This window comes from Pongo pygmaeus, chromosome 22 (assembly GCF_028885625.2).
Source record: "Pongo pygmaeus isolate AG05252 chromosome 22, NHGRI_mPonPyg2-v2.0_pri, whole genome shotgun sequence".
NCBI classification, from domain to species: domain Eukaryota; kingdom Metazoa; phylum Chordata; class Mammalia; order Primates; family Hominidae; genus Pongo; species Pongo pygmaeus.
In genome coordinates, this window is record NC_072395.2 from 26,113,412 (window position 1) to 26,133,905 (window position 20,494).

At 42.0% G+C, this 20,494-nt stretch overlaps 1 protein-coding gene and 1 pseudogene across 9 annotated transcripts; one reads left to right on the forward strand and one right to left on the reverse strand.

Moving 5' to 3' along the window:
• Positions 1-2,199, forward strand: part of LOC129022360 (general transcription factor II-I-like) — a 35,862-nt pseudogene extending 33,663 nt beyond the window's left edge.
• Positions 2,200-5,555: 3,356 nt separating this feature from the next.
• Positions 5,556-17,464, reverse strand: LOC129022364 (uncharacterized). 9 transcript variants are annotated; one of them, XM_054468469.1, is made up of 5 exons: positions 9,685-9,871; positions 8,970-9,156; positions 8,664-8,833; positions 6,531-6,662; positions 5,637-6,416 (listed from the first exon to the last, which is right to left on the reverse strand). In XM_054468469.1, exons 2-5 carry the CDS (start codon positions 9,091-9,093, stop codon positions 6,309-6,311), a joined length of 534 nt encoding a protein of 177 aa, XP_054324444.1. In that variant the 5' UTR covers positions 9,094-9,156; positions 9,685-9,871; the 3' UTR covers positions 5,637-6,308. The 9 variants fall into 9 exon arrangements, 5 of the variants coding, with proteins under 5 accessions (XP_054324443.1, XP_054324444.1, XP_054324446.1 ...); XM_054468471.1 differs by having other exon boundaries at positions 5,637-6,413; positions 9,685-9,848; XM_054468468.1 differs by having other exon boundaries at positions 5,556-6,416; positions 8,970-9,917.
• Between the last annotated feature and the right edge of the window lie 3,030 nt (positions 17,465-20,494).

The window sequence follows — 20,494 nt, forward strand, 5'->3', positions numbered from 1 at the left end:
TAGAGATAAATGCTGGGGACGAGGGTGTTTGTTTTTAACCTTAATGTGTTTGTGTGATCTGTGAGTTCTAGGGGTTGTGGAAAAGGAAAGTGGTAGAAAGTAAATGACACAGTGACAGAAGAATTTGACCTAAATAACGAGATGCTGGAGTGTGAATGCTTCGGTGAAGAATATAGACCAAAAATTTATGATCAAGGTAAGGATATACAAATGGATAGTTTCCATTAATTTTGGTTTTTAATTTAGTTTTCTACAAAATTGGAAGTAGGATTCTTTAAATTAAAAATAGAATAGACTTTTTCTAGTACTGCTGCTGTAGCTATAGAACCATGAGTAGGTGGGGGAGGGGAGGTATACTGGAAGGGGATGAAATGAATATCAAAGAGACACTAATAAATAAAGAAATCTAACCTTAAAAATAGTTTCAGAAGTGGTTGTCCACTAAAATTTTCAAATGTCCTTTTCACTTATATAGGAGCATGATTAATTAGAGAACATATTTTTAGCACCTGTACTTTTAACACCATATTCATTAGTGTGGCAAAGCAGTCTTTATCTCCAATCCCCCCACTTCCAGGACAAAAAAAAAATGTATCAGGGAAAGTACATCAAAAACCCAACCACAGTTAGCTATTTGAAAGCCATTTTGCAGAGATCTTAGCATTTCTTAGCAAATAATTTTGAGTTATTCTAGGGGCATTTAGAAATTTCTACCTGTATTAGATTCACTATATTAGAGTTCTATATTATGCCACTGTAGTCATGTATTCAATGCTAATTTTTAAGGGTTAAATAAAGTATCATTGCCAGAATTCACCCTAATATCAACCTCCAAATGAGGGGGATTGATTTTATTGCCAGAACTGAGGTCCCCTAACTTCCACTCTAAGCGGTAGCCTAAAAAGACCCTCATTTTACTTACACTTGGCATTTAACACATTTACAGAGTAGTTACTTGCTGGATTAGTGGACCCTTTGTTTTAGATTGTCAAGATGAGAAAACCTTTTCATTAGACTTCTTAAGGCTGTGCTGTAAAGCAAACACCTACACCTGTGTATGTCAGTGATATAATGCCTGCATACTCTTCCACCAGCGGGGTCTGATGAGAATGCCGGGGATCACCAAAGAAGACTCGAGTCAGCTTTGTACAGCAGGAAGCTGAGGACTTCTCTTTCTTTTCAATTGTGAATACAAAATATCTGAGACAGGTCTCAATGTTTGGAAAGTTTATTTTGCCAAGGTTATGAACGTGACACAGCCTATGGCGTTCCTGAGGACATGTTCCCAAGATGGTTGGGGTACAGTTTGCTTTTATACATTGTTGGGAATTGTGAGACATCAATCAATATGTTTCAGATGTACATTGGTTTTGTCCAGAAAGGTGGGCAAACTGGAAGCATGGGAGGGGGCTTCGAGGTCATAAGCAGATTAAGACAAATGGTTGCATTCTCTTGAGTCTCTGATTAGCCTTTTTCTGAATACACAATTTACATGTGAGAGGAGGGTAAAAGAATCTTCACTTATGCCTTAGTCTGGCTTAGTGAAGTGATAGAGCAGAAGAAACAGATGTGCATTTGTCTCAGGTGAGCAGAGAGATGGCATTGTGTTCTGTTCATCCTTTGCCCACAAGGAAATTCCCTAAGGGAAAATGGTGAGGGAGGTATGTAACTTCCTTATCTTTGTAGCCATCTTATTTAGTAATAAATTGGGAGCAAGTTTACTTGATGCAGTTCCCAGCTGTCTTCTCTTTGGATTAGTGAAGATTTATTTTATTTCATACCATAAACTTGCTCTGTGATTTAGTTGGTGTTAGTGTGATATTTGAGAATATAGTATTTGGGATTTGAAGATAATTAGCTAAGCTAGATAGAAATTCCTAAAATAAGTCTAAAATTAAAATAAACAAATCCCTTTTCTTTATTATTGCTTCCTGGTCATTATTTCCTTGGCAGTAACTTACTTTGTATTTAGAAACATGCACATAAGTTAGTTCCTTCTAGAATTGAGATTTTAAAAAAAATTTACACTTGAGGTTCTTTTGAACATGTTGACATCATTTATTGAATTACACTTCGTGTCCAAAACATAGCACTGTGTCAACACTCTCAGAATGTTGTTGCTTTTTAAAGACTCTGTTGTCAGTGAATTTGCCTTTTAATATATTGAATCAGGAAAGTATATAATTTACTTTTTCATGTAAAACTGTGTTTAAGTCTGGTTTATTAAGTTTGAAAACTTTGTTCAATAATTACTATAAGACTTTGAATGTGTGGCTCTAAAATGAGTTTATTTCACCGCTCTTGAGGTCGTAATGGCTGGAAAAGATACCTCACAGTAACATGTAGGAAGAATTTGTTTTCCTGCTTTCTAAGTTACGGTACTCAGTTTTAAATCCCATGTGCCAGTTAAGTTAAAATTTGTCCTGCAAATTTTTAATTTTTTATAGTGTCACTCAGTTCTCCAAACTAATTGAAAGATACTTTTTAATTATTTAATGAAAACATTATAATTCTATATACTTGATGAGGTACAGTTTGATGTTTTGATGCACATACACATTGTATCATGATCAAACAATTTAAGTCTAATGCCCTGTTCATGTGAGTTTGGCAAGTTTTAAAACTACTAAAACAATAGCCACTTTCTGCTAGACAAAGTTTTCTAACCCTGTCTAGTCAGCTCCATCTTCACCAGCAATTTTGTGTCAGTCATCTCCTTGGTCCCATGGGCCTAATAATGCCTGGATGTCTGTTCTAACCAAGCTGATTTTAAAGACAAGAAGAAGGACTATTTGGAGAAAATGCCTGTTGGACTATACCAGGTAAGAATCATGTGAAAAATTCTAAAGGGTAGAATTCAAGTAGATGTCAGAGTGTACCTGGTAGATCCAGAGGCACTCCCGCTGGTCTTTTTCTGGATTAGTTATAGGCTGCAGAGATAGCTGTAGAGCTAGTGCCAGGGAGTGATAAGGACACAGATGTGAATACACACTTGAGATTGGCCAGCACAATCACTGAGCTGCTGTGTGATGTGAGATGACACCAATAAACAGAGGCATGGGGAGTAGGCAGTAAGGAAATACATTGATGAAATTAACTTATCTGGTGAGAAGAACAAGTGAACGCTCATAATCATTGGGTAATGACTAACAGGGCGATGATAGACATTACTTATTGTATACCTCCTCTGAGCTACATGCTTTAAGCAAATCTTCAATCCTTAAAAGACTCATGGAGTGGTAAGTTGTTATTTCCATTTTTCAGGTGGAAAAACGGCAGTTCAGAAAAGAAGTGAACAGCCAGTGTCATAGAGCATGCATTTAAATTCAGAACTATATGCCCAGTCTAGACTTTATACACTAACTAAACAAAAGCTCAAAAGCAAGAAGCAAGGAATATATATATATATATATGGCTGAGTGCAGTGGCTCACACCTGTAATCCCACCACTTTGGGAGGCTGAAGTTGAGGTGGAAGGACTGCTAGAGGCCAGGAGTTGGAGATGGAGTTGGGAAAAAAAATAGCCAGTTTTGGTGGTGTGTGCCTATAGTGCCAGCTACTCCAGAGGCTTAGGTGGGCAGGAGTTCAAGGCTGCAGTGAGCTGTGATCACACCACTGCAATCCAGCCTTAGTGACAGAGTGACACCTTATCTCAAAAATAATTTAGATAAATAAATAGAGATGTGAGTGGAAAGGTGGAGGGGAGTATGGGGTGAATCCAGGCAAAAACCAGAGCCAGACCTAAAGGTGCCATGTGTGCTGATTGATTTAAACTCAGGAGCTGTGAGGGCCATGGAAAGACCTTACATGGGGATTGATGTGATCTAGTTGACCTGCTAACATAGCCCTAACTAGCAGGGGTGGAGGGGATGGGCGGGAGAGAAAGAGAATAGTTGAAAAGCCCATCAGACTAATCCAGGGAGGAGAGAGCAGGGCCTTGCTGAGGCTTTGGGAGTGAGGATGGGGAGAGAGGCAGGTTAGGGTGAAATGATGTGAAACCATGTGGGTGGAGGCGTAGCTGCTTCCATGTGCATAGTGAAGTCTTACACTGAGGGAGGAACAGGTGAGAGAAATGTGAAAGAGTCAACAGGACTTGTGCCTTCCTGCATGTGTGGAGTGAGGGAGAAACCTTGGGGATGACTCCTGGGCTTCTAATGTGGGAGAGAGGATGTAGGGAACAGCCCTACAGGGTCTGTGGGTCTTTCTCCCCATGTGTGGAGACTAGAAATCATAGAAATAAAGACAGAAGACAGATAGAAGAAAAGACAGCTGGGCCCGCGACCACTACCACCAAGATGTGGAGACTGGTAGTGCCCCGAATGCCTGGCTGTGCTGTTATTTATTGGATACACAGCAAAAGGGGCAGGGTAAAGAGTGTGAGTCATCCCCAATGACTGATAAGATCACTTGAGTCACATGTCCACCGCACAGGGGGCCCTTCCCTGTTAGGTAGCCGAGGCGGAGAGGACAGCTTAGGTCATTATTTCTTCTATGCTCTTCTCAGAAAGATCAAAGACTTTAATACTTTCACTAATTTTGCTACTGCTATCTAGAGGGCAGAGCCAGGTGTACAGAGTGGAACATGAAAGTGAAACAGGAGGGTGACCGCTGAAGCACAGCATCACAGGGAGATGGTTAGGCCTCTGGATAACTGCAGGCGGGCCTGACTGATGTCAGGCCCTCCACAGGATGTGGTGGAGCAGAGTCTTTTCTAACTCCTCCGGGGAAAGGGAGACTCCCTTTCCCGGTCTGCTAAGTAGCAGGTACTTTTCCTTGGCACTGATGCTACTGCTAGACCACAGTCTGCTAGGTAACAGGCAGCTTCCCAGGCGCTGACGTTACTGGTAGACCAAGGAGCCCTCTGATGGCCCCGTCTGGGCATAAAAGAAGGCTCACACTCTTGTCTTCTGGTCAGTTCTCACCATGTGCCTTCAGCTCCTATCTCTGTATGGCCTGGTTTTTCCTAGGTTATGATTGAAGAGTGAAGATTATTATAATATTGGAATAAAGAGTACTTGCTACAAACTAATCATTAATGATATTCATATGTAATCATATCTATGATCTACATCTAGTATAACTATTCTTATTTTATTTATTTTCTTTATTATACTGGAACAGCTCGTGCCCTCGATCTCTTGCCTCGGCGCCTGGGTTGCTCGCTGCCCACAAGAGGATGACTGTGGTGCCTTGTGCTGAGACACGAGACCTTCTAGAGTAGCAGAGAGTGCAGAAGAAGGTACAGGGTAACCTGGTTTTCCACCTAGTGAGTGTGAGGTGCCTGTGGGTTGTCCAGGGAAGGGATATGGGAGGTGGTTTTGTGCGTGGTTCTGAAGCTTCATTTAAGGAGCTGATGTAACAGGCCCGGATGTGACCACCCATGGAGCGTGTGCAGTGATGAGAAAGGAGGGCAGGGCTGCCTCATCAGGGGAACACCATGGGCCCAGAGGCTTCTACAACCCTGAGTTTTCCAAAGGTGTATGAGATCAGAAGCCTGAGTAGAAACCTTTAGCTTGTTAGAAACCAAAATACCAACAAAACCATAACATAACAATCCTGCAAAATACAGTTATATTTCAAAAGCAAAATTAGAAAATGCTACTCAAACTCTCATTTCTACAGTGAAAATGTTTCATGAGATTTGAATGCTTTTTAATATATTTAATGCATCTGATGTGATGTAGGTGAGGCCCCCTCCAAAGACATTGCTCCTAAAGTCTATAAAAGGAGGTAGGGTGTGGGAAGGTATCTTCTCCTTTAATGAGCCCCACACCCCACTTTCCACAGTCCCCAGGGCTCTCCTTTTTTTCAGGGCGCATCCCCCATCTCTGGTATTTCCTCCATCCTGCCAGGCCTCTCACCCTTGCAGAGGGCATTCATGTGATACTGCATGTACTGTTTGTGGGTCTGTAGCACTTTGAAGTGCAGTCCCCTCAAGATCTGGTTCTGATGGACCTCATCTGGGGTTGTCCTCTCCGGTTCCCACAAGATCTGTTCCTGATGAGCCTCATCTGTGGTCACCTTCTGCAGTTCCCACAAGATCTGTTCCTGATGAACCTTATCTGGGTTCGCCTTCTCCCTCGTGTCTCACCGTGGCCTCCGTACTGCTTGGTCTGGTCAGGCAGTTCTCACAAGATCTAGTTCTGATGAATCTCATCCAGGGTCACCTCCCTGGGGTGTCCCTCTGTAGCCTCCATGCTTCTTGGTCTAGTTTGACAGTTCACACAATATCTGGTTCTGATGAACCTCATCTGGGGTCACCTTTTCCCTCAGGTGTCCCACTGTGGCCTCCATGCAGCTTGGTCCGATCAGGAGCACTCTGGGTGCCCTCTTGCTGCCTGCCTGCTCCTGGTCCTTCTGCCAACTCTAGGCAATGGCATCCCACGCTGTCTCCTGGCAAGTGTCCCCTCATCCTGCTGGAGTAGATCTTGGTGTTGTCACCCATTCCCCTGCCGCCACCCACCCTGCCTAGTCCCCTCCACCTCTCAGGATCTTACTTCACACCCACCTCCTTCCAGTGCTTAACTCACCTGCCTGTGCTTCTCAGCACCTGCCTGGTCACTGGAACCGCCCCTGGACACTGCCCAGAAAGGACTCACAGCCAAGTGGCAGGCCAGGAGGTAGTGGACATATGATTGAAGCTCATCTTGGCCAATCATTCCCTAAAAGAGATTTTGTAAGGGATCAGAAACCTCTCCCCACTTAAAAGCAGATGTCCAGAATCCAAACTCTGTGTGTATCTCAGAAAACTGGAGGTTTTCTGTATCAGAGAAAATCCTGGCCAATGTGGCAGCTATCACCAATGTGATAATATAGATAGAACAGCTCTCTCCCATTCTAAGTAACATAGTGACTTTAGAGGTTTTTAAATGTTTGTTGTAAACTACACATAAAATGTACCCTCTTAGGCATTCTTAAGTATATAGTACGGTAGTGTTAAGTATATTCACATTGTGTGAAACCAGTCTCCAGAATGTTTTCTTTCACACACATTGAACAACTCTCCATTTCCCTGTCTCTCCAGCCCCTGGCAGCCACCATTTTACCTTTTGTTCCTATGAATGACTCTTCTAGATGCTTCATGTAATACAGTTTACTTTAAAAGAACCAAAAGTATGCCTAGCCTTGAGAAATTAGCCACCCCCTGGATTTAGCGAGCACCTAAACACTGACTTTAAAGCCTGTGCTCTTCCCCTCCATGTGTTCATTCATTCATTCGGGACACAGGGTGCTTCAGGATGCGTTTGGGTGTCTGGGAGACAGTGTTGAATGTGTTTTACTATTGATTGGGTGTCTATTCTCTATTAGTTTGTTGGAGTTTATTATTTTGAGAATTGTGTGTGCTACAAACATATTTTCTCTCTTTGTGGCTTGCCTTTTTAGTCTCTTAATGCTGTCTTTTTGAGACCAAAAATTTAAGTGCAGTCTAATGTATTAGTCTTTCCCTTTATGGTTATTGTTTCGTAAATACCATTCATGATATCTTTTCCTAATTTGATGTCCTGAAGATATATTTCTGTGTTACCTTCTGGATCACTGCCATCTAAGAAAAATTATGAAGTGAGACACATATTAACTAGACTAAGTATTATCTAGTATCCGCATTGAGAGAGAAAAGGGAATCCAATAAAGCTAAGTTTAATAATGTTTTATTTAACTCAGTATATACAAATTATTGTAATTTCAAACTTTCAATATAAAAATTACTGAGATATTTAACATTGGTTTTTCCTGCTGTTTAACATTCCAATGCAAGTTTTACGCTTATTGGCACATCTCAAATATTCAGTAACCATGAATGGGCAGAGCAATTATAGAATATTTATTGCTTTTATTGTTTCATGTTGGACCTGTGTTCTACCTAACTGATTTTTGAGTGTAGTGTGAAGCGGGAATCTCGCTTGATTTTTTTTTTTTTTTTCCAAATGAGTATCCAACTGACCCAGCACCAATTGCTTAAAGAGACAATCCTGTCCCCACTGTTCTGTCTGCTGCAGGAGTCTTAAAGAAAGTGTCCACATGTGTGTGAGTCTCTTTCTCGTCTTAATTCTGTGTCATTTGTCTACTTGTCTATGCTTTCACCACTCCTATGCTATCTTAATTACTATAATTTTCATGATGAGTTCTGATTATCTGGTAGGGAAAAAATGTCTTTTTAGGAGAGTGTTGGCTAACCTTGGCTTTTTGCATTTCCATATAAATGTCAATTGTCAAGTTTTCAAAACTATAGTGGAATTTTGATTGAGATTCTAGATGTTGAATCTAGATAACCGAATGGAAGAAGGGCCTTTTTAAAGCATCATCAGTTCATGTGCTGCAGGCACCTGAGTGGGATCTGGATGTGCTCTTGCTTTGCAGACTCTGCTCCCCTCCCCATTGTGAGGTAGAAGCAGCTGATGAAAGAGGCTCAGCCCTTAGTGCTGTGATAAGAGCACAGTGGAGGGCCCCACCCGCTACTGCAGGAGACATTTCTCAAAGACAGAATGTCCCTACCATGGTTCTAGAATCCTAGGGTGAAGACAAATAAATTCTGGGATAAGCCAGGCAGCAAAAACATAAACAAAACCATAACTGAGTTTCCACCGGTAGTGGGGGCCTTGTGCCCTGTGAGCTCTCAGGGAGTCATTTTTCTTGCACTCACTTGAACCCAGGGCAGGACTTACCCTCCTTGAGAACAGGTTAGGTGCTTCCCACTCTACACTCCCCTCTGCCTTCTCTGTCACTGGCCCTGTGGTTTGCTTTGTGGCTGTAGACCAAGTTCCATGAAGAAGCCAGGAACAAATGTAGAGGCTCATGCAGGCTGGCTGATGAGGCAGGGGAGGAAAGGAGAAGACTGTTTAGAGAGAGAAAATTGTTAGAGGTATCTCTGCTCTCTGAAGAGGATTAACAGGATGAGAATAAAGGCAAAATACAGATGACAGTAGGGTGACCAGGGGACCTGGCCATGGAAAAGGGCTCTTGTGACTTACTGAGGCTGAACGCTGGTTTGCCATTGTCTTGCATTTCCTTTGTCCACCAGGTCAGACTGCTGGGAATCCACAGTCCTGGCCATCCTGAACTGTTCCAGAACTGCCCGAGGAGCAGGGAAACCATCTCCAAGATGAGACTTGTGAACCATTAGGTCTGGTTGGGGATGGCAGGGCTGGGGCCTGGGGACTAGAGTAAAGGGTACTAGAAAGAAGTAGGGCTAAGGAGGAGAGGTAGAGGCATAGGTAGAGGAGTCCCAGGAAACAGCTCTGGGACGACAGCATTTGCAAGCAGGGCTAGGAGGAGGAGTAGGGGGACAGACAGTGGAGTCACAGAAAAGAGTTCTGGGACCAGAGAGTTGGCAAGGAGGGTTAGGAGGAGGAATAGGGGAATGGATAAGGGAATCACAGGGAAGAGTTCTGGGACCTAAGCATTGACCAGTAGGGCTAGGAGGAGGGCTAGGGTGATCAATAAAGGAGTTACCAGAAAGAGTTCTGGGTGCAGGGCATTGACAAATGGATGGTTTGTAACGAATAGCAGAAGAACAGGGCAGGTAGAGTATTAGGGTAGGGTAGTGGGGAGGGCAGGTATGAGCCACAGTGGGATAACAGTTAGGGCAGAAAACTGAAAAATCCACGTACTTCTGGAGAGGAGGAAGGGGCTTGGCAGATTGAAGAAGAGGGAGGGATTTGCGGGCATGAGAATGGGATGGCTTACGAGAGTGGGATGTATTAGGAGGGCAGGATGGATTAGGAGGGTGTGGAATCATAGAACCAGGTACTGGGTGGGATGGAAATTGAGATATTGGAGGGAGCTTTCCTGTCATTTCTTCCAATGAGAGTTCTAGTGAATCACTTCTCCCAGTGAGTCCAAATGAGTAACTGGGATGTGCCCAGACCTACCCCAGCATTTACAACATGCCCACCCCTTGCATCATACCATGTCTGAATGCCCATTATGATGCCTATGTGCCCCTGTCTTTTGGTCTAGGGAGAGGGCCCCACCAACCAGAGAAAGGGTCCAAGTTTATAGATGTAAGAGTGATCATGGGTAATAGCAAAGAGAAGAGATGGGGCTGTAATATTTGTCCCTTTTCTGGGGATACCGTGTAGTTATGCCCCACAGTAGGCAAAGTTTGATCAAAGGGCCAAGATGGAGTTAGGGGCTGGGGTCTAGGAGAGTGGTTCTGAAGCAGGACTTGGGAAAATGGGAAGAAGTCAGTGCCTCAGTCTTTCACTTACTATGATTTTCAAAGCACTTTCGTATCATTTATACTGCTGCATGAATATATGTGATTGGAGGAGCAATGCTGTATTCATTGGATCAGTGAGGACACTGAAGACCAGAGAGGAAGCTGCCATAAACAGGCAGTGGGTGACAAAGCAAGTGGGTGACAAAGCAAGTGGGACTAGAACTTGGGCCAAAAGGAGGGGCAGGTGGGAGGGAACCAAAAATAGCCCAGAATGCTGACCAGTGGCCTCCCCTCCTCCTGGCTCTCTCGACAGGATCCTACCTGCAGGGGGTGCTTCAGGGCACAACTTTACTTTTCGTAGTAACCTCTTGATCCCTGTGTCCCTGTGGTTTTATGCCCTACTCTTAATGGGAACCATAAACATAGTTCTAAGGAGGCTGGGAGGTCTGGACTGGGCGGAATTCACCCCAGTATGACAAAGCGGCTGTGGCCAGACTACTTCTCTAGATTATTTCTCACTGGACAGGGCATCTCTGAAGGAAAGGCCCCAGTCAGGGGCTTACAGGTAAAACTCATCTTCCTAGGACAGAGCACCTGGGGGAAGGAGCAGCTGTGGGCGCAGCTTCAGTGGATTTAAACTTTCCTGCCTGCCAGCTCTGAAGAGAGCAGCTGATCCTGACAAGTGGGATTCTCCCAGCACAGTGCACCAGCTCTGCTATGGGACAGACTGCCTCCTCAAGTGGGTCCCCTGGGGCCTCCTGACTGGGAGATACCTCCCAACAGGGGTCGACAGACACCCCATACAGGAGAGCTCTGGCTGGCATCAGGCCAGTGCTCCTCTGAGATGAAGCATCCAGAGGAAGGAGCAGGCAGCAATCTTTGCTGTTCTGCAGCCTCCATCGTTGATACCCAGGTGGACAGGGTCTAGAGTGGACCTCCAGCAAACTGCAGCAGACCTGCAGAAGAGGGGCCTGTTAGAAGAAAAACTAAGAAACAGAAAGCAACAATATCAAAATCAACAACAACAACAAAAAACCCCACACAGAAACCTCATCCAAAGGCCATCAGCCTCAAAGACCAAAGGTAGATAAATCCACGAAGATGAGGATAAAACAGCACAAAAACACCGAAAATTCCAAAACCAGAATGCCTCTTCTCCTCAAATGATCGCAATTCCTCTCCAGCAAAGGCACAAAACTGGACAGAGAATGAGATTGACTAATTGACAGAAGTAGGCTTCAGAAGGTGGGAAATAACAGACTCCTCCATGCTAAAGGAGCATGTACTAACCAAACGCAAGGAAGCTAAGAACCTAAGAACCTTGATAAAAGGTTACAGGAACTGAAATCTAGAATAACCAGTTTATAGAGGAACATAAATGACCTGATGGAGCTGAAAAAAACCCAGCACAGGAACTTCATGAAGCATACACAAGTACCAATAGCCAAATCCATCAAGAGGAAGAAAGGATATCAGTGATTGAATATCACCTTATTGAAATAAGGCATGAAGCTGGACTAAAAGTTCTTGTAAGAAAGCACTAAATATAGAAAGGAAAAACTGGTACCAGCCACTGCAGAAACACACCAAAATATAAAGACCAAGGAAACTATGAAGAAACTACATCAACTAATGTTCAAAATAACCAGCTACCATCATGATGTCAGGATCAGATTCACACATGACAATATTAACCTGAAATGTAAATGTGCTAAGTTCCCCAATTAAAAGATACAGACTGGCAAATTGGGTAAAGGATCAAGACCCATCGGTGTGTTGTATTCATTCAGGAGACCATCTCACGTACAAAGACACACATAGGCTCAAAAGAAAGGGATCAGGGAATATTTACCAAGCAAATGGAAAGCAAAAAAAAAAAAAAGCAGGAGTTGCAATCCTAGTCTCTGCTAAAATAGACTTTAAACCAACAAAGATCAAAAAAGACAAAGTCATTACATAATTGTAAAGAGAAGAATGAAACAAGAAGAGGTAACTATCTTAAATATATATGCACCCACCCAATACAGGAGCACTCAGCTTCATAAAAGAAGTTCTTAGAGACCTACAGAGAGACTTAGACTCCCACATAATAACAGTGGGAGGCTTTAACACCCCACTGTCAATATTAGGCAGATCAGGGAGACAGAATATTAACAAGGATATTCAGGACTTGAACTCAGCTCTGAACTAAGCAGACCTAATAGACATCTACAGAACTCTCCACCCCAGATCAACAGAATATACCTTTTTCACAGCGCTGCATAGACTTATTCTAAAATTGACCACATAATTGGAAGTAAAACACTCTTCAGCAAATGAACAGAAATCATACACAGTCTCTCAGACCACAGTGCAATCAAATTAGAACTCAGGATTAAGAAACTCACTCAAAACCACAACCTGCTCTGGAATGACTACTGCATAAATAACAAAATTAAGACAGAAATAAAGAAGTTATTTGAAACCAGTGAGAACAGACAGTGTACCAGAATCTCTGGGACACAACTAAAGCAGTGTTAAGAGGGAAATCAGAAAGCTGGAAAGATCTGATACTGACACCCTAACCTCACAATTAAAAGAACTGGAGAAGCAAGAGCAAACAAATTCAAAAGCTAGCAGAAGACAAGAAATAACTAAGATCAGAGCAGAACTGAAGGAGATAGAGACATGAAAAACCCTTCAAAAAAAAAATCTATGAATCCAGGAACTGGTATGTTGAAAAGATTAATAAAATAGACTGCTAGCTAGACTAATAAGAAAAGACAGATTAATCAAATAGACACAAGAAAAAAATGATACAGGGGATAGCACCACCGATCCCACAGAAATACAAACCACCATCAGAGAATACTATAAACACCTCACTACAAATAAACTGGAAAATCTAGAAGAAATGGATAAATTCCTGTACACATACACCCTCCCAAGACATAACCAGGGAGAAGGCGAATCCCTGAATAGACCAATAACAAGTTCTGAAATTGAGGCTGTAATTAATATCCTAGAAATGAATAAAAGCCCAGGACCAGTCAGATTTACAGCCAAATTCTACCAGAGGTACAAAGAGGAGCTGGTACCATTCCTTGTGAAACTATTCCAAACAATAGAAAAAGAAGGACTCCTCCCTAACCATTTTATGGGGCCGCATCATCCTGATACCAAAATCTGTCAGAGACACAACAAAAAAAGAAAATCTCCGGCCGATATCCCTGATGAACACTGATGCAAAAATTCTCAATAAAATACTGCCGAAATGAATCCAGCAGCACATCAAAAAGCTTATCCACCATGATGAAGTTGGCCTCATACCTGGGATGCAAGGATGGTTCAATATATGCAAATCAATAAACGTAATCCATCACATAAACAGAACCAATGACAAAAACCACATGATTATCTCAATAGATGCAGAAAAGGCCTTTGATAAAATTCAACATTCTCTCGTGTTAAAAACTCTCAGTAAACTAGGTATTGATGAAACATATCTCAAAATAACAAGAGCTATTTAAAACAAACCCATAGCCAATATCACACAGAAGATATTGAGATATCCTCTCTCATCACCCCTGTTCACCATGGAATTGGAAGTTCTGGCCCGGGCAGTCAGGCAAGAGAAAGAAATAAAGAGTATTCAAATAGGAGGAGAGGAAGTCAAATTGTCTCTGTTTGCAGATGACATGATTATATATTTAGAAAACGTCATCATCTCAGCCCAAAAACTCCTTAAGCTGATAAGCAACTTCAGCAAAGTCTCACAAAATCAATATGCAAAAGTCTCAAGCATTCCTATACCCCAATAATAGACAAGCAGAGAGCCAAATTATGAGTGAACTCCCATTCGCAATTGGTACAAAGAGAATAGAATACCTAGGAATACAACTTAACAAGGGACATGAAGCACCTCTTCAAGGAGAACTACAAACAACTGCTAAAGTAAATAAAAGAGGACATAAACAAATGGAAAAACATTCCATGCTCATGGATAGGAAGAATCAATATCATGAAAATGGCCATACTGCCTAAAGTAATTTATAAATTCAATGCTATTCCCATTAAGCTGCCAATGACTTTCTTCACAGAATTGGAAAAAACTACTTTAAATTTCATATGGAACCAAAAAAGAGCTCATATAGCCAAGACAGTCCTAAGCAAAAAGAACAAAGCTGAAGGCATTGCACTAGCTGATTTCAAACTATACTACAAGGCTACAGTAACCAAAGCAGCATGGTACTGGTACCAAAACAGATACATAGACCAATGGAACAAAACAGAGACCTCAGAAATAACACCACACATCTATAACCATCTGATCTTCAACAAACCTGACAAAAACAAGCAATGTGGAAAGAATTCCCTATTTAATAAATGGTGGTGGGAAAACTGGCTAGCCATAGGCAGAAAACAGAAACTGGACTACTTCCTTACACCTTATACAGAAATTAACTCAAGATGGATTAAAAACTTAAATGTAAGATCCAAAACCAAAAAAAAAAAAAAAAAAAAAAAAAAAGGGACCCTAGAGGAAAACCTAGGCAATACCATTCAGGGCATAGGCATGGGCAAAGACTTCATGACTAAAACACCAAAAGTACTTGCAACAAAAGCCAAAATTGGCAAATGGGATCTAATAAAACTAATGAGCTTCTGTACAGCAAAAGAAACTATCATCAGAGTGAACAGGCAGCCTACAGAATGGGGGAAAATTTTTTGCAATCTCCCTATCTGACAAAGGCCTAGTATCCAGAATCTACAAGGAACTTAAACAAATTTACAAGAAAAAAACAAAAGCCCTATCAAAAAGTGAGTGAAGGATATCAACAGACAATTCTCAAAAGAAGACATTTGTATGGCCAACAAACATGTGAAAACAACCTCATCATCACTGGTCGTTAGAGAAATGCAAATCAAAACCACAGTGAGATACCATCTCACACCATAGAATAGCGATCATTAAGAAGTCAGGAAACAACAGATACTGATGAGGCTGCAGAGATACAGGAACGCTTTTACACTGTTGGTGTGAGTGTAAATTAGTTCAACCATTGTGGAAGACAGTGGGGAGATTCCTCAAGGATCTAGAACCACAAATACCATTTGACTCAGCAATCCCATTACTGGGTATATACCCAAAGGATTATAAGTCATTCTTCTAAAAAGACACATGCACACATATGTTTATTGCAGCACTATTTACAATAGCAAAGACTTGGAAGCAACCAAATACCCATCAATGATAGACTGGATAAATTACATATGGCATATATACACCATGGAATACTGTGCAGCCATAAAAAAGAATGAATTCACGTCCTCAAGAAACTAACACAGGAAGAGAAAACCAAACACTGCACGTCCTCACTCATAAGTGGGAGTTGAACAATGAGAACACACGGACACAGGGAGGGGATCATCACACACCGGGGCCTGTTGCGGGTTGGGGTGCAAGGGGAGGGAGAGCATTAGGACAAATACCTAGTGAATGCAGGGCTTAGAATGTAGATGACAGATTGATAGGTTCAGCAAATCACCATGGCACATGTATACTTACATAACAAACCTGCATGTTCTGCACATGTATCCCAGAACTTAAAGTAAAAAAAAAAAAAGTATTGTGTATTTTTAAGGTTGCTTTTAATTGATATGTAATAATTGTGCATATTTATAGGATACAGTGTGATATTTGTTTACATGTGTGCATTGCACCATAGTCAAATCTGCTATTTAGCAGAACTCTCACCTCAGTGTTTCCTCGTAGTGAAAACATAAAGTATTTTCTCAGAGTTATTGTGAAATTTTTCTCATATATTCGGAGCATTATTCTTCTTTGTTATATGCATGGTTTGCGTTTTGTCACCAAAGTTCATCACCTACATTCTAGTCCCTTTCATTCCTCAAGAATTATCTCACTTCTGCAATCACTGGTGCAGACATGGGCTTCTCTGACCCTCACCTCATGTCCTTAGAGTATAATCACTTAACTGCTCTCGCTTCACTGGGACCTCCAACTCACTGAACGTTTTTGTTTTTTGAGACAGGGTCTCACTTTGTCATCCAGGCTAGAGTCAAGAATTGAGGTTTGGGAACCTCCTCCTAGGTTTTAGAGGATGTATGGAAACACCTGGTTGTCTAGGCAGAGGTTTGCTGCCGGGGCAGGGCCCTCATTGAGAACCTCTGCTAAGGCAGTGTGGAAGGGAAATACGGGGTTGAAGCACCCACAAATAGTCCCCACTGGGGCACTGCTTAGTGGAACTGTGAGAAGAAGGCCACCATCCTCCAGAGCCTAGAATGGTACATCTCCCAACAGCAAGCCCTGTGTGCCTGGAAAAGCTGCAGACACTCAACACCAACCCATAAAAGCAGCTGGGAGGGAGGCTGTACCCTGCAAAGCCGCAGGGCCAGAGCTTCCCAAGACCATGGCAACTCTTGCATCAGTGTGACCTGGATGTGACACATGCAGTCAAAGGATATCATTTTGAATCTTTAAGATTTGAATGCCCCACTGGATTTTGGACTTGCATGGGGACTGTAGCCCCTTGTTTTGGCCAATTTCTCCCATTTGGAATGGGGGTATTTTCCCAATGCCTATACCCCCATGGTATCTAAGAAGTAACTAACTTGCTTTTGATTTTACAGGCTCATAGGTGGAAGGGACTTGCCTTGTCTCAGATAAGACTTTGGACTGTGGACTTTTGAGTTAATGCTAAAATGAGTTAAGACTTTGGGGGACTGTTGGGAAGGCATGATTAGTTTTGACATGTGAGGACATGATATTTGGGAAGCGCCAGGGGTGAAATGATATGGTTTGGATGTGTCCCCACCCAAATCTCATCTTGAATTGTAGCTTCCATGATTCCCATGTGTTGTGGGAGTGACCCGGTGGGAGCTAATTGAATCATGGGGGTGGTTTTTCCCATACTGTTCTCCTGGTAGTGAATAAGTCTCATGAGATTGATGGTTTTATAAGCTGTTTCCCCTTTCACTTCACTCCCATGCTTTCTTGCCTGCTGCCATGTAAAAAGTGCCTTTCATGGCCAGGTGCTGTGGCTCATGCCTGTAATTCCAGCACTTTGGGAGGCCGAGGCAGGTAGATCACGAGGTCAGGAGATCAAGACCATCCTGGCTAACATAGTGAAACCCCGTCTCTACTAAAAAATACAAAACATTAGCTGGGCATGGTGGTGGGCGCCTGTTGTCCCAGCCACTTGGGAGGCTGAGGCAGGAGAATGGCATGAACCCAGGAGGTGGAGCTTGCAGTGAGCCAAGATTGCACCACTGCACTCCAGCCTGGGCGACAGAGTGAGACTCCGTCTCAAAAAAAAAAAAAAAAAAAAAAGAATTTGAGACCAGCCTAGCCAACATGATGAAACCCTGTCTCTACTAAAATCACAAAAAATTAGCTGAGCACTGTGGTGGGTGGCTGTAATCCCAGGTACTCAGGAGCCTGAGGCAGGAGAATCGCTTGAACCTGGGAGGCAGAGGTTGCAGTGAGCCGAGATTCTGCCACTCCACTCCAGCCTGGGCAACAGAGCGAGACTCCATCTCAAAAAAAAAAAAAAATAGAAGTGCCTTTCACCTTCCACCATGATTGTGAGGCCTTCCAAGCCATGTGGAAATGTGAGTCTGTTAAACCTCTTTTTCTTTATAAATTACCCAGTCTCAGGTAGGTCTTTATTAGCAGCATGAGAACAGACTATTACAAGTTGTTAAACCATTTCACTGATGAGAATGGAGAGATTCATATCAGGGGATAAATTGCCCATCACCAAAGTGGATAAGTAGCAGAACATGGGTGTTCCTTCTATTGGTTAGCCTGTAGATTTTGTTAAAATTGGAGGGGAGTAGAATTTATTTATAAGTTTCCTAGTACAAATTTTTTGATCACTAGGAAGTAGAATTGGTACTTTATTGTGGAGTTGCCAGGTTATTTCACACTGCACCTCCTGTGGCATGACCTTATAATGAAGTTGTTATTACCAGAGGTATAAGGAGGAACTGGTACCATTCCTTCTGACTATTGCAATCAATAGAAAACGAGGGAATCCTCCTTAACTCATTTTATGAGGCCAGCATCATCCTGATACCAAAGCCGGGCAGAGACACAACAAAAAAAGACAATTTTAGACCAATATCCTTGATGAACATTGATGCAAAAATCCTCAATAAAATACTGGCAAACGGAATCCAGCAGCACATCAAAAAGTTTATCCACCATGATCAAGTGGGCTTCATCCCTGGGATGCAAGGCTGGTTCAATATACCCAAATCAATAAATGTAATCCAGCATGTAAAGAGAACCAAAGACAAAAACCACATGATTATCTCAATAGATGCAGAAAAGGCCTTTGACAAAATTCAACAACCTTCATGCTAAACACTCTCAATAAATTAGGTATTGATGGGACGTATCTCAAAATAATAAGAGCTGTCTATGACAAACGTGCAGCCAATATCATACTGAATGGGCAAAAACTGGAAGCATTCCCTTTGAAAACTGGCACAAGACAGGGATGCCCTCTCTCACCACTCCTATTCAACATAGTGTTGGAAGTTCTGGCCAGGGCAATAAGGCAGGAGAAGGAAATCAAGGGTATTCAATTAGGAAAAGAGGAAGTCAAATTGTCCCTGTTTGCAGATGACATGATTGTATATCTAGAAATACCTAGAAAACCCCATTGTCTCAGCTCAAAATCTCCTTAAGCTGATAAGCAACTTCAGCAAAGTCTCAGGATACAAAATCAATGTACAAAAATCACAAGCATTCTTATACACCAATAACAAACAGAGAGCCAAATCATGAGTGAACTCCCATTCACAATTGCTTCAAAGAGAATAAAATACCTAGGAAGCCAACTTACAAGGGATGTGAAGGACTTTTTCAAGGAGAACTACAAACTACTGCTCAATGAAATAAAAGAGGATACAAACAAATGGAAGAACATTCCATGCTCATGGGTAGGAAGAATCAATATCGTGAAAATGGCCATACTGCCCAAGGTAATTTATAGATTCAGTGCCATCCCCATCAAGCTACCAATGACTTTCTTCACAGAATTGGAAAAAACTACTTTAAAGTTCATATGGAATCAAAAAAGAGCCCACATCGCCAAGTCAACCCTAAGCCAAAAGAACAAAGCTGGAGGCATCACGCTACCTGACTTCAAACTATACTACGAGGCTTCAGTAACCAAAACAGCATGGTACTGGTACCAAAACAGAGATATGGATCAATGCAACAGAACAGAGTCCTCAGAAAAAACGCCGCATATCTACAACTATCTGATCTTTGACAAACCTGAGAAAAACAAGCAATGGGGAAAGGATTCCCTATTTAATAAATGGTGCTGGGAAAACTGGCTAGCCATGTGTAGAAAGCTGAAACTGGATCCCTTCCTTACACCTTATACAAAAATCAATTCAAGATGGATTAAAGACTTAACATGTTAGACCTAAAACCATAAAAACCATAGAAGAACACCTAGGCATTACTATTCAGGACATAGGCATGGGCAAGGACTTCATGTCTAAAACACCGAAAGCAATGGCATCAAAAACCAAAATTGACAAATGGGATCTAATTAAACTAAAGAGCTTCTGCACAGCAAAAGAAACTACCATCAGAGTGAACAGGCAACCTACAAAATGGGAGAAAATTTTCACAACCTACTCATCTGACAAAGGGCTAATATCCAGAATCTACAATGAACTGAAACAAATTTACAAGAAAAAAACAACCCCATCAAAAGTGTACAAAGGATATGAACAGACACTTCTCAAAAGAAGACATTTATGCAGCCAAAAAACAAAAAAATGCTCACCATCACTGGCCATCAGAGAAATGCAAATCAAAACCACAATGAGATACCATCTCACACCAGTTAGAATGGCAATCATTAAAAAGTCAGGAAACAACAGGTGCTGGAAAGGATGTGGAGAAATAGGAACACTTTTACGCTGTTGGTGGGACTGGAAACTAGTTCAACTATTGTGGAAGTCAGTGCGGCGATTCCTCAGGGATCTAGAACTAGAAATACCATTTGACCCAGCCATCCCATTACTGGGTATATACCCAAAGTACTATAAATCATGCTGTTATAAAGACACATGCACACGTATGTTTATTGCGGCACTATTCACAATAGCAAAGACTTGGAACCAACCCAAATGTCCAACAATGATAGACTAGATTAAGAAAATGTGGCACATATACACCATGGAATACTATGCAGCCATAAAAAATGATGAGTTCATGTCCTTTGTAGGGACATGGATGAAATTGGAAATCATCATTCTCAGTAAACTATCGCAAGGACAAAAAACCACACTGCATGTTCTCCC